At 40.7% G+C, this 14109-nt stretch overlaps 1 protein-coding gene across 1 annotated transcript in view; it reads left to right on the top strand.

Moving 5' to 3' along the window:
* Trim44 (tripartite motif containing 44) overlaps positions 1–13157 on the top strand; it is a 96633-nt gene extending 83476 nt beyond the window's left edge. The window contains exon 5 of the mRNA XM_051144222.1: positions 12665–13157. Coding sequence (XP_051000179.1) covers positions 12665–12692 — 28 coding nt within the window. The 3' untranslated portion in view covers positions 12693–13157. The remainder of the gene's footprint in view (positions 1–12664) is intronic.
* The last annotated feature ends 952 nt before the right edge of the window (positions 13158–14109 follow it).

Genomic DNA, 14109 nt, shown 5'->3' with positions numbered 1-14109 from the left:
AACATTGCTCTTGTTCACATTTTGAAGTGCTGGCAGTGTGGTAGACGCCATATGGAGCTCTGACACCCTTCTTGTCTTCTGTTCTTTCCTGTCTCCATCCCCCATCTTAAGAGACATTTCAGGCATGACCCATGAAAAGAAGCACTGGGTGTGCTTATGAGTCACTTCCAGCCTACTCTCCCATGCTTTATTTCTAGCTATTCTGGACTTTTCACAGCCCTCTGATCATGCTAAGCTGTTTCACATTTTCCAGAGTTTATTCAAGCTGTTCCCTCCACCTGGCACGCCTTCCTCCTGACCCCATTGTCTTCCTGGAAAGTACTAATCCATCTGTCAGTGATAAGCGATAAAGCCATTTCTTACTATGTGAGAGTCACCACTTCGTTTTCTCATACTGTGCAGACTACCTACATTCTTATACACTGTGAAGTCCTTAACTGTATTCCATCACTTGCACATAGAAGGGATTCAGCTACTGTGAGATTAAAAAGACAAGTGTAGAAGTTATTTTTAAAAATTGAAGCCAGGTCGTGGTGGCGCACGCCTTTAATCCCAGCATTCAAGAGGCAGAGGCAGGTGGAGCTCTGTGATTTCAAGGCCAGTCTGGTCTACAAAGAGAGTCCAGGACAGCCAAGGCTACTCAGAAAAACCCTGTCCCCCAAAAGAAAACAAAACAAATGGAAAGTGTCTGAGTACTAATTATTAGACAGTATGTTAAACACTCTGTTATTAATTTAATATTTACTCAGTTTTAAGGGATATCCTCATGTTCTCACTTTCCTGACACAGTATCCATCACTTTTATCCTATCATCTTTACGTTCTTCATAGTACTTTCTACTCAGTAACATTAGTTTGCTTATTGTCTCCTCATTGAAAATGATGCCCCGCAAAACCCCAAAGCCTTGTCAGTCCTTCTCAGTGTTATAGGTAGCACCTGTTAAAGTAATATATTGCAAATGTTCAATAAATATTTTCACTGAGTGAATGATTTGATGGCTCCTTTTTCCACAGATCACTAAAATAATGGATGGTAAAGTTAAATAGCTTTGTCAAAGGCACATAGTTCAGGTGACAAACCTGGCCAGGAATCCTGGTCATACATACTGCTATGTAGGTAATGCTAGCATCTTATACTGCCTTCCTTAAGAGTTTTCCAAATAACTGACTCTGACATGAACTCTGGTGCCCCATATTTGACCACCTCCCCTTGGTGAGGAGTCCTCGTGGCACTCAGAGAATAAGCAGGCTACCAAGATGAGATTTGATAGCCTTTGACCATATAGTGGGGAAGGAGGTCCCTTTCGGTCATAGACCTACCGGAAGGAAGTAGGCTGAAAGCAGGAAGGAGGGAGGAATGGGAGGATACAAGTGATGGGATAACAATTGAGTTGTAATCTGAATAAATTAATTAAATAATTTTAAAAAGGAAAAAAATTCCAAATAGACAGACTAGGAAAAGGTCTTGTTTTCTGTTGAATGTAGTTTCTGCCTTGAAGGTCCATCTTCTCCACCCTTCATCTCAACAGACAAATGAGGAATATGCTGCCAGGAGAATGTGCCCTAAGTGCCAAGCATGTTACTGAGCACTGGCTATGTGAGGACATTCTCCAAGAAGCTCAAATGTCAGAGACTGTCAGTGACATTGTAGTTAAGCCAAGTTAAGCCTCAAGCCTCTGGAGGCTGCAAAGACAAAGCAGGCCTCTCTTCAAAGCAAGGACTGCTTTCTCTGGGTCCCTGAGGTAGACCAGGGCACACTATGGGAACTTAAATTAAATTCCATTTTCCAGAGAGGAAGAAAGAAAATAAGCCAAAAGCTTAACAGTACTGCTGTGGGACTGAATAAAAAGGCAAGGCTGCTGCTTCTTACTCTGGACAGCAGATCTGAAACTGACCTAGAGGGACTCTGTTCTAAGTGCCCTGAGTGATTCTGCTCCTCATGTGTCTTGGTAGTAAGTCTTCTGCATGACTATTTGCTGGAAACTGAGGTTATAACAGGTAGGTTAAGACATGCTGTAGTTGTAAAAGCCAAAGGGGGCAGGAATTTAGCTGCCCTCCCACCCCTTTTGACAAGGCTATTGGTGATTCTCCATAACATGAGGAAGTTTTCTAGCAATTTCGGCACAGTGAGGTTTTGAGTCTGCCAGAGCGTTATAATTGGGTAGATGCCAAGAGGTTGACTTCACAAGCCTCCTAATAGATTGCTTAGCCATCCTTGAGTTTCCTGCCCAGGGTTAAAAACAAGGGACAGGCCTTGATTGTAGGTACAGTTCTGCCTAGCTCTACGACCTTGAAATTACACTTTCTTATTTTGTTCTTCATTTTCTTTATCTGTAAAATGGAGTGTCAGTGTGGCTACACAGTTACTGTGAAACTGAGTGTAAAAATGTTGGTAAAGAGATTGCCTCAGTACCTAACAAATAATCACAATTATTTCTATAATGAGTGCTTATAATGTGCCCGTGTTTGTCCTCTTTTAACCAATGTGGAACCTTTTATTAAAAGAGGCCTCTTACTGCTTATGTGTGTTAGAATGGGATCTTGAAGATTAGTGTGTGTGTTCTACTACTGATCACAACCACATTCCATGCAGCTCTCCTACTACTAGAGCCAAGCTTCAGCGGCATTTCATCTGAATGAGGAGGGAAGCAGTGACTTAAACACTCTTTCACCCTCATGGCCTGGAAGACTTAATGACATTCTCACCTCTGTCTTGCCATGGGTCATTAAGGCAAGGGGTGAGTAATTCAAAGTCTTGCCACTTGAGTCTCTTGAGAACAGGTCACAGCTAGTTTGCAGGGCACTGGAAGATTCCAAACGTGTCACTGTGTAATAGGAAAACAAGATGAGAACTTTTCTTTGTGGAGATAAATTGGTTTTTGACATAAATTGGTTTTAGACATAATCTTACTTCTGCTGTGTCCTTGTGCCGGTTGGAATGAAAATGCCCCCATAGGGGACTCATTTATTTGAATACATGGGCCCCAGTTGGTGGAGCTGTGTGGGAAGGGGTGTGTGACCTTGTTGGGGAAGTTGTGCCACTGAGGGTAGACTTTGAGGTTTCAAAAGTCCAAGTGATTCCCAGTTAGCGCTCAAGATAGAAGTTCTCAGATACTGCTTCAGTGCCATTCCTGCCTGTCTGCCTGCTGCCATGTTCCTCACCATGGTGGTCATGGACTTCACCTGCCAAAATTGTAAGCACCAAAACTCTTTCTTCTTGGTCATGTTATTTATCACAGCAATAGAAAGGTAACTAAGCTAGCCCTTAATGATAACAGTTTTGCCAGCCCATTAACCAGCCTTGCCCTTTACCAGCAAGGCTGTTTTTTGTAAGAGCAATCATTGTTTATGATACAGTATTTTGGTCCACACTTGGTATTGGAGTGGTTATATACACCTCATTATTCCAGTGACAATCAGAAAAGAAAACAGGCTCTCTGCTTACCTGTAGAGGCCAACTATTAACATGAGGTGCCTGGGCAGTGTCTCTAAGACCAACAAGTGACCCACAGTCTGCTAGAAAGGTTTCTCAGAGCATTTGTACTTTATGTGGCTATTTTGCTCATTAATGTAGTTATTCATAACTCAAATATATCAAGTACCTAATGAATGACAAATATTATATACCATGTTTACTCACACGCACACGTATGCACATATGTGGGCACACGCACATGTGTGTGCACATACGTGTGAATATGTGCATATGTGTACTTCATCTATATTGATATATTCTCTAGAGGGAGAGAATATATAAACATATAATAATCTCATTTATTTCTGTTTAGCAACTCTTTAAAGTCCTAGTTACTAATTTGTCCCCCATTTTTAAGTAAAACCATAGAACTTAAAAGCCCCTACTACTAAATGGTAGAGCTGTGACTCAAAATCAAATATGTTTAACTCCTAAATCAACATTCATAATTCATAGCCACAGGAGAAGTAGCACTAGTTTTTTTTTTTAAGAGTTATAGTTCTTCAAACTTAGAATTGTCTACTGATTTCAGACCTCATCCCTCAGTCATCATGAGACTCAAAGCTATTGAAATATATGTCAACACACACACACACACACTACTTCGGCACTACTTCAGTTTCCTGTATACACTTTTAAACCATCCTTCCTGTTTGTGGTAGGGTTGTAGGAAAAATGGGCATTCTGATCCCTGTGTTAGTAGTGATTACAAGTCAGCACACAATGATTTCTGCCCCACATTTTAACAATATTGTATCAAGAGCCTTTAGAAACACATATCCTTGGCTTGTTGGAGAAATAGCTGATTCGAAGAACTGGGAAATATATAAGACAAACCTGGGAGATCTTGTAATAGCTTAAAATGAGGAAGAGCTGAAAGGCAAACCAAAAAAAGTTCACATTGGTGAGGAAATGTCTAGGGAAGCTATGGACTAACTAAAAGCAGTCCAAAGGCCAAAACCAAACAACTGAACAGTAATATACTTTTAAATTATAATCCCAAGTATAAAATCAACGGCAGGAGTCTACACTGGTGAGCAGGTGAGTGAAAGGAAGAAGAAACAACTCTTATGTTCAAAAATATTTCAGATGGTTTATATAAATATTCTTCAAGGAGATATGGAGTATGGCTTCTCAATTGCAGTTTGGGCTACTCATGGGTACTTTCTTCCAAACAGAGTATTTACACTGGAAATTTTTGACAAGCACTATTGAAACCAATGGTCATGATGAGCCTTTACAGTGTGAACTTATATTGACTTGAACCTTTGATAGTATGTGATGCTCACAGCACGTTAACTCTGTAGTCTTCCTTCCAAAACCCTGTAATCGTGAGCACAACATTCAACACATCCCAACTGAATGACATCTGACAAAATGTCCAAACAGCACTAGAACATCAGGAGTAGCCATGGCAATCACCAGGAGCCCAAGGAATCACTAAATATGATTTCCCAAAGCAGAAAGTGACAACAAGATACAAATCATCTCTTGTTGATGATAGAGAAAGCAAGCATAATTTCTGTTAATCTAAAGTCTTCCTAAAATTTTAAGTCTATTTCAAATGTACAAATATGCCTTTTGACCCAGGAGTTTCCCTTCTGCTATTTTTCTTTGTAAATTATTTAAGGATGATTCATCCACATTGATGTATGTCACAGAGATATAGGAAATAAGTGAAAAGGTAAAAGCCCTTTAAATATCCAATATTTGGTATTCTAAATATATACAACCATGAATCATAAAGAAACACATTTTTATGAGGAAAAATATCTATGACCAATTGAGTAGAAAAGTAGGTTATAAATGAACTTAGGAAGTAAGAGCCAATCTTTTTTTCCAATATTTTTAAATTTTTATTTTTATTTAATTAATTTATTCAGATTACAACTCAATTGTTATCCCATCTCCTGTATCCCTCTTTCACCCTATTCCCCTCCCCTAGGTCTATGACTGAGGGGGACCTCCTCCCCCACTATATGGTCATAGGCTGTCAAGTCTCATCCACCAAGGGGAGGTGGTCAAATATGGGGCACCAGAGTTCATGTCAGAGTCAATCGTACAAGCCAATTTTAATGAAAGATAGGTATGTATTTTATATATGCACAGAAAAGATAGATGCAAATATATTTTAGTGTGTTAATGGGGATTATCCCTGGTGTATGATGCTATGGAAAATTTTGGTTTTCATAGAAACAGTGCCCATTTAGTATAGAAAGTAAAAGATATCCTACAGGCTACTTTTTTTAAAGGCTAGAAGTTCTTCATCTGGCAGCAACAAAAGATTTAGTCTTGAAGAAGGGAGTTCTAAAGTAGATGTTGTATTGGCGGCCTACAGAGCCTGCCTTTTCTTACCATTTGTTTCCTTCCCTATAGCAGGACAGTGGCTATAGATTTCCAGAGAAGCAGGACTGTGCACACACTTGTGAGGGTGAGGAGCACCACCTAATCTTCAGTTTCTTCTTCCATAGAACTGCTTTTTTTTTTTAAGATTTATTTATTATGTATACAGTATTCATCAAATCACATTATAGATGGTTGTGAGCCACCATGTGGTTGCTGGGAATTAAGCTCAGGACCTCTGGAAGAGCAGTCAGTACTCTTAACCGCTGAGCCATCTCTCCTGGCCCCCCATAGAGCTTCTTACCTGGCCACCTTTTCTTTTCTTTTCTTTTTTTTCTTTTCTTCCTTCCTTCTGCCCTTCCTTCTTTCCTTTTAAAAAAAATCTTTAAAAAGCAATGCACAACCAGGTGTGGTGGCACAGTCCTTTAATCCCAGCATTTGAGGTCCTTTAATCCCAGCATTTGAGAGGCAGAGGCAGGCAGGTTGATGTGAGTTCGAGGCCAGCCTGGTCTACAAAGCGAGTCCAGGACAGCCAAGGCTACACAGAGAAACTCTGTCTTGAAAAAAACCAAAAACAAAACAAACAAACAAACAAAACAATGCACTATAAAACTTGATGGTGGGCATTACTGTCCCATTTTTTCAGGTGTTTAAAAAAATCAAAAATCTTAAGTCACTGCTACTTGTTATAGGGCTGGAAACAAGAGTTAGAAGATTGAAAACTCACTTCTTTGCAGAGTTTGGTGTGGTCTCTGGAAGCTGATTGTTTCACATAGGTCTACCATTTACAAGCTATAAACCTTGAACAATTTTCTCTTTAGCAAAATGGAGATGATACCTATCAGAGTCTATAGTAACATCTCAATTCTTTTTTTTTTTTTTCTTTTTAGAGATTTAGTGACTTTTGTTTTGTGTGTATGTATGTTTTGCCTGCATTTATTTCTGTGTACTACATGCATGTCTGCTAATGGCAGAGGCTAGAAGGGGATATTGGATCCTTTGGAGCTGGAATTCCACTCTGAGCCATCATGTGGATGTTGGGAATTGAATCTAAGTCCTGGAGGAGCACCCAGTGCTCTTAACCATTGAGCCATCTCTCCATCTCAAGCATTTCAGTTCTTATCTATGGAATGGAGATACCAATACTAAAAGTCATTGTTGGGCTTAGAAAAGCTATGAATACAGGGCTGGAGAAATGGCTCAGAGGTTAAGACCACTGTCTGCTCTTCCAGAGGTCCTGAGTGCAATTCCCAGCAACCACACAGTGGCTCACAACCATCTATAATGAGATCAGGTACCCTCTTCTGGCAGGCACACATGCAGGCAGACCATTGTATATATAATAAAGAAAGAAAGAAAGAAAAGCCATGAATATAAATAGCTTGTGAGCCATTAATTTGGGCCTTTGTAAATCATGGCAGTTATCAAAGGAAAGCAGACTTAAAAACTTAAATCATGATGCAGTCTAAGGAAAGAAAGGCCCCTTTTCTTATCTTTCCCGTGGCTTAAGAAGGAAGGTAAGTGAGGCAGAGCTTTACTTTTTAAAGAACAATAGGGGAACTAGGAGCTATGACGTTTTTGTTCAGACCAGAGCTTATGCTTTAGTCTGCTCTAGGTGCTGATCAGCCTAGCGTTTGGGCCCAGCTTAGAAAGAAATAGAACTTGGCCAGCTCAAGATGACCTAGAAGGTAGAAAAGGGGGCGCACTCAAATAGAGAACCCCTACAGATAAGAGCCAGTTAATTTGCTCAACACATGATTAATTTGGGAGTTTAGCCTTTATCTGCTTCACAGTTTTTCCTAAATTACAACTATCGTTCAGGCTAGCCCTCATTCTCCAGTGAGAAAATGTGTGCCAGAATCACATAGCAGAGCCTGGACTGGAATTCCAGTCTTGTCATTCTCTTCTCCTTGGACCCAGGACAACAGGGAACATTTTGCATTGTTACATTTATACCTAACTAGTTCCACAGATGAAGACTAGTAAGTTCCCACGAGCACAGCAGCTCATTCCCCTTCTGCCCAGCTGTGGGGATAGGTGAGGGGATCTCATGGAGGAAAGCTCCTGGATCAGAGCATCTGCCCCATCTAGCCTTCCTCCTCAGTGTAGTACCTCTCAATCTTTCTATTCTCTTGAGTTGAATAATACTTTTAGAGAGATGGTTAATTAATAAATAGCCATGAACTCATCAAACACAAGTAATGCCAAATCAAATTAAGTATATTACATGCATAAGAAAAGAAACTCCTAAGTTTGTTAACCCAGAGTTCCTGCCACTTCATTTATGTCTTACACCCTTTCAGCTCTGAGGACAGAAGCTGCAATGCTGAGCCACCTGTCTTTGTGGATTAAATCTTTAAAAACTGCCAAGGCTTAGGAGCTTTTGCATCCTAACCCCTCTGTCAGCAGGGTTAGGGTTGAGTATGACTGGGCCTTGTATACCTCTCCTAGTTTACATTAATAGGTGCGACAGCAAGAAAGAAAGGCTAGCTCAGTATATGTAGGTCTGGGATGAGGACACAGCATTTATTATACTAGCTGGTACTCCTTGGCCCCATTCTGTCCCTAGCCAGCGAAGTGCTAAATCTCATACCACCATCCCATTCAGAATTTAGGTGCTTCTGCTTCCTTTAACTAAAATGTTGTGGCCCCCTTGCCCACCTTTAAGTTAATTCCTGAAGGTTTGAGTCAAGTTTAGATGATTAGAAAGGATGTGACTGCTAACGTCATATATGTTATGTATGTTTTTTTGTCAAAACTGGCACCACAGACTTACTAAATTTAAAGACAAGATCCACTATATAGACTATATAGTCTAATTCACAGATCCATTTCTTATGCCTTACTTATCTAGCCAAATCACACTCTGTTAGATCCCATTTTATTTTTATCCTGTTCAAATAAACATACTGGTACTTTTTGAGTTTAACATTCTTTTGAGTTTAAATCTTTTTTTTTTTTTTTTTGCTTTGTTTTGTGTTTTTGTTTGTTTGTTTGTTTTGTTTTTTGTTTTGTTTTGTTTTTCGAGACAAGGTTTCTCTGTGTAGCCTTGGCCATCCTGAACTCACTTTGTAGACCAGGCTGGCCTCGAACTCACAGCAATCCGCCTGCCTCTACCTTTCAAGTGCTGGGATTAAAGGCGTGCGCCACCACGCCCGGCCTTGAGTTTAAATCTTAATGAAACATTGATAAGCATGTTACCTTGTCTAGACAAAATATGGAATGATGTGTTACCGTTTCTCGTCCTGCTCCCTTTAAAGCCTTTGCATATACAATGCACTGTCAAGAAAGGTATGCATATCTTTTCTGAAGTGGGAATGAGGTGATTTTGAAAGTGGAAATGGCTACAAAGAGAACCTATATGTACCCCATGTTCTTGAGATAATCACTTTTAGAAATGAAGATATGTAGAAATTAAGGCCTTGTAAATTGTTTTCCTTAAGATTACTCATGCCCAACTCATCCCTGGAAAGTCATTATATACAACCCGAAAATGTGTACTGCAGCGTTAAGACTACTACTTCTAGATAAAATGCCTTCAACCCACACCAGTCAGTGGCTAAGCAGAAGCTGCTTGACTAACCCATAGCCCTCAGTGACCAGCTGTTTTCAGCATTGACGGGAAAAATTCTAGAAACCTCCTTAGGCTGGTCAGAACCACGAGACTTCCTGTCCAATCCCTCTATTTCCTTAGGTTTGAAGTTCTCATTCAATAAAAAGATAAGGGCTAGAGAGATGATTTGATGCATAAAGTGCTTGCTGCAAATGCATGGGGACCTAAACTTGAAGCTCACATAAAAAACTGTGTGTGGCAGTGCATGTCCATCACCTGAGTACTTGAGAAAGAGTGGTGACAGAGAGATGCCACAGTCTTCCTGACATTTATTCTAGTTTAAATGGCAACCTTCAAGTTTAGTGTAAGACTGTCTCCAAAATAAAGTGAAGAATAATAGAGGTAGACATCCAACAGCAACCTCGGGCCTCCAAATGGTCACGTAGGAACACACACACACACATACACACACACACATACACACACACACACACACACACACTTTTTAAAAAATACTTTGTTATCTGAAGGAAATTGGAATATAATAGTTTCAGATACCAAACAAGAGATATCAAGGAAAAGTTAGGAGGAAGCGATTTTTAAAAGGGTTCTTTTATCATGTATATTGCATAAAGTATATAGTTTCCATTATAGTACTGTTAGCTATATAGCACTACAATGAGGAAACTGAGATTCACCCAAGAATTTAAGCCTCACCAGTCTCATTCATGACTTACAGGTCATTATATGGTGCTGCCCCTGCCCTTGTCCGTTGGAAGTTAATATATCCCTTAAATGGACACCAAAAAGGTCTCTGTAACCTGCATCCCCACTCCAGTTGTAGATCTGTGTGGCAGATGTGTGTTTCCGTGGAAGGAGATGGGTGCATGATTAGAAAGGCTATGCTGCTTCACTTGAAGAAGATAGAGACTTTAGGGCATTTCAGATAAGAGTGTGTGAACATGCACTGGCTCATGTAACAAGTGAAAGAAGAATGGAGAGGAGAGGAGATGATGCCTCTCACTGATAGTTAGGGGTAACCCATCAGAATAGACCTTTACTCTTTTTATTATCAAAATTAACAGGTTATTACTAAAACAATATGCTTTCTTGTTTCTAAAATATATATATATAATCTCCCCAGCCCATATCACACCTAAGCTGTGACGTCTGTATGAGTGACTACTGTGCCCATTCAGCCTAATACACAGGACACAGTCAATAAATATTTAGCAGTTGGGGAAATCAATAAATATGTCAGAGCCACAAGGTCTCGTGCTTTAAACTATGAGCTATTCTTTTTCAGGGACAGGAACAGATCTCTCTTAGGGTAATGAGAATAGATTTTGTCACTTCATACCTCTGACCTTTTCCCTAATCTACTTCAAGATTTATAGGAAAGGACCTGAAAACTGGAAAAGAAATTGTGTATAATTTGATATTCTCAGTTTGGAGTTGGGATTGTTGACCTCTCAAAACTATAATGAAAATTGTGGCCTTTTTGAGACAAAGGGACACACAGACAAAACCGAATACAACTTCAGTGGGTTCATGAACCCTTTATCTCAAGAATGCTAAAAAAGTGAACTGAAGCTTAAGGAAAGAGCACAGTCACCATCAGTCCCCTTATTTTAGAAGTAAGATGGACAGGGAAACAAAAAGAGCTTGCTCTGAACATAATACTGAGGGGGAGAATTTGGTACCAATTCTATCTGTGCTTTGATTGTGGCTAAAAGCTTTTTATAAAAGACCCTTTGTTTCCTTTGGGACAGATGCCACCAAATACTGCTCTAATGGCAGTTCTCTGGCCAGCTCTGCCTACATGTACCCTTTATCCCATGACTGGACACCAACAGGAAAAGAGTAGAAATAGGGCAGAACTCTGGATCTGTCTTATTACTGAATTGGCTCTTCTGGATTCTAGAGTGTATGCTAGAATCTGTAGCCCTGCGTCTTAAGTGTTTCCACTTTGGAAGTACTAGAAGCCCACCCCTAGAATACTTTCGCTTAACTGTTTCTGCAGATGGAAACAAAAAAAAAAAAAAAAACATAGATTTACGTAGACAAAGATAATCCTTTTTCAGAACTTTCCTAGGTCATAGCTGGGAACTAATATACTGCAAACCTTTTCTGTCCCTACCAGCTTGAGACTTTAGACTTCCAGCCAAAATTAAACATTGATCTTGACAACCCTAAGTTCTTACATCACAGAGAGCTTTACTTTCTTCATCTGGGCAGTGCAGAAAATAGTAATTTTCTGGGATTGGAACGAGGAGTGATGAAAAAGATTATGTAGACAACACCAAGTTCTGAGTATTTCTGCATTCAGGTTCGGTAAGCAGGAGATCCAGTTGGCTCATGTTCATGTTTGAATCTATGACCTGTAGAGATGGATGAGGAGTGCCTAGGCAGGTTTGCTGTTTTTGCCCTTCTATAACTGTGCCCATCCCTGCTGTTTTTTCCCCCCTTGGCCCTGCCTTCTCCTTGCCCCTGTCTTCTGTGATGGTCTGGTCCAGACCAGTGGTGCTTTAGTGGTGAGCATCTGAAGTAGTAGCCATGCCTTTGGGACTGTACACTTGGGTTTTGACACTGAAACACTGACACCTGGAATCTTCTGGTTACATCAGTAATGGCTGAGGCCATTCTTCTCAACCCTGTCTGCTCCTCCCTTTCTTTCTTTCTGTTGTTTTTAGAAGTCACTTTTGAGTATTTCCTCTATATTCACTATACAACTTCTAGATATGTAGTCATTGGTAAAATAGTATTGATGCTACCCTTATATACTTCAGGGGAAAGGGGGATGTGTTAAGGGCAAAGAAGGAAGAACGGTCCATGATCACTGGGTCATGTACCTTTCTGGAGCCTGACTCTGCAGCATGAAGGAAACCTTGGCTCTGCCCAGTGCAGAGTGCCATTGATTGCTTCCTCTTGTTTTTCTGGCCTAATAATTGGTGGCTTAACACCCACAGGAAATAACTCCTGATTTCTACCAGCAGTTTAAAATTCTAAGTCTGATGAACTCTCTGCTCCTTTACTTACCCATTATATAGTGGGCACTGTATATATTACATGTGTTCTTATTTGATCCTCTCACAACCCAAGATAGTAAGTTTTTTTTTTAATTTTCATGATCATTGAATTAAATTTAGAAATCAGAAATCAAAGAAACGATTTCCTGTGTCCCTACTGCTTAGTCGTGATAGTTAGGAACAGCATGAGACTGTTAGCCTATATGCTGTGTTGCCTCCCTTCATGTGATGTCTGAACTCACCTGTTTCTCCTTTTCCTTTGTAGCGGTGCCAGTGAAGAAGAGGACACATGAAGACTCACCATTCCCCGTGGAAAATACCCCTTCCCTGTGTGTATGTGACAGTGTGTATGTAATGGCTTCTGATATCTGTGAAAGCTGCCCGGCAACAAACTTCTTCCACTGGATATGTCCCAAGATCCACAGCAGGCAAACACGTCTCCAAGGGACAAGGAGTTTTATGCATACTGGCTGTGTGCTTCTTGTTCTCCTGTGGTAGGTCACAGGAAGAGCCCCTTTGATCAACTTAAAGGGCTCTTCAGACACCCCGCTGCAATGGCTGCTTTGAACTTACTCAGGAAAGCCAGTTCCTGGAATATTGGGCAAGTCAACAGTATCACTTCCTTAGGAAGGTTCTAGAATATCTTGAAATCAGTTTTTTTCTTACCTGCAAACACAAAGTCCACTTTGTTTGTGCTGAAGCTTACAGCAAATGGGGCCAAATGGGGCCAAACTGACTCACTAGGCAGTCTCTCGTAGCCCAGTTCTGCCTTTGTGAAAAACATTGGGGCAGGTGGGTGAAAATAGGGCTGGAGAGAGAGTCCAGAGCTAGAAAGAAGATATTTTTAGCATGTGAAGTTATTTAGGACTTCAGATTCATAATTCAGTGCTGTGGAAATGGAAAAAGTGATTGAAGAGGTGGAAAGGAAATAATGTTAAGGAGTGGGGAGGGTGCTGGGGGGGGGGGCCAAGGAGTCTGATTAAAAGTTGAAATCAGTGTTTCAGAATTCAGATTGCCCAAATTTTCCAAAACAGTCACTAAAGCATCTGATAAAACCTGAATTCCTGGGCCAGCTGTGTAGATGAGTGGACTTGTCACAACATGAAAGGCTGGCGTGTATATTGCCAGGTAGGGATTGTCACTGTAAAACTTACCAGTTCCACTCCCGGGTTAGCCTAAGGTGGCTTCAGTGCACGATGAGGAGAATCCTTGCTGCTCACGGGCTGCCAACAAATACTTCCTCTGTTTCCCATAGTTGGACTCCTCCCAATGCAGCAGGCCTTCCATTCACCTTCCACAACCCTGTTCTCCCCCTCTTACGTATCTTGAGCAGGCATGCCCTGAGCTGGATTTCCTAGCCTTCTCCCACTCCGAGAGTTTCTTACAACCATACTTCTTGGGGTCATGGAAGCAGCTGTGTGCTAGGGGATATACAGCCACAAGCTCACAGGCACCAGCCACATCATCTTGAGACATCAGTTTTTCTTACCAAATGATTTGAAGTCAGGGGCTAACCTTATTTTTTAAGAAAGCAAGCAGATACGTTACAGAAGAGAATGCGCTTACACTTCAACTGTTGAAATAAAATAGGAGACCTGGAAGGTAACTCTTATTTGCAAGTAGGCAGTGTATTCCCTCATCTCTGCTTGTGTGCTGTTTCCACGTTCACTTTGAGATTCTGTATGAACTGTATCCAAGCAGCCTTGGGGT

This window comes from Acomys russatus, chromosome 4, assembly GCF_903995435.1.
Source record: "Acomys russatus chromosome 4, mAcoRus1.1, whole genome shotgun sequence".
NCBI classification, from domain to species: Eukaryota; Metazoa; Chordata; class Mammalia; order Rodentia; family Muridae; genus Acomys; species Acomys russatus.
The sequence above is the reverse complement of the archived record's forward strand: the minus strand, read 5'-3'. Positions and strand labels throughout refer to the sequence as shown.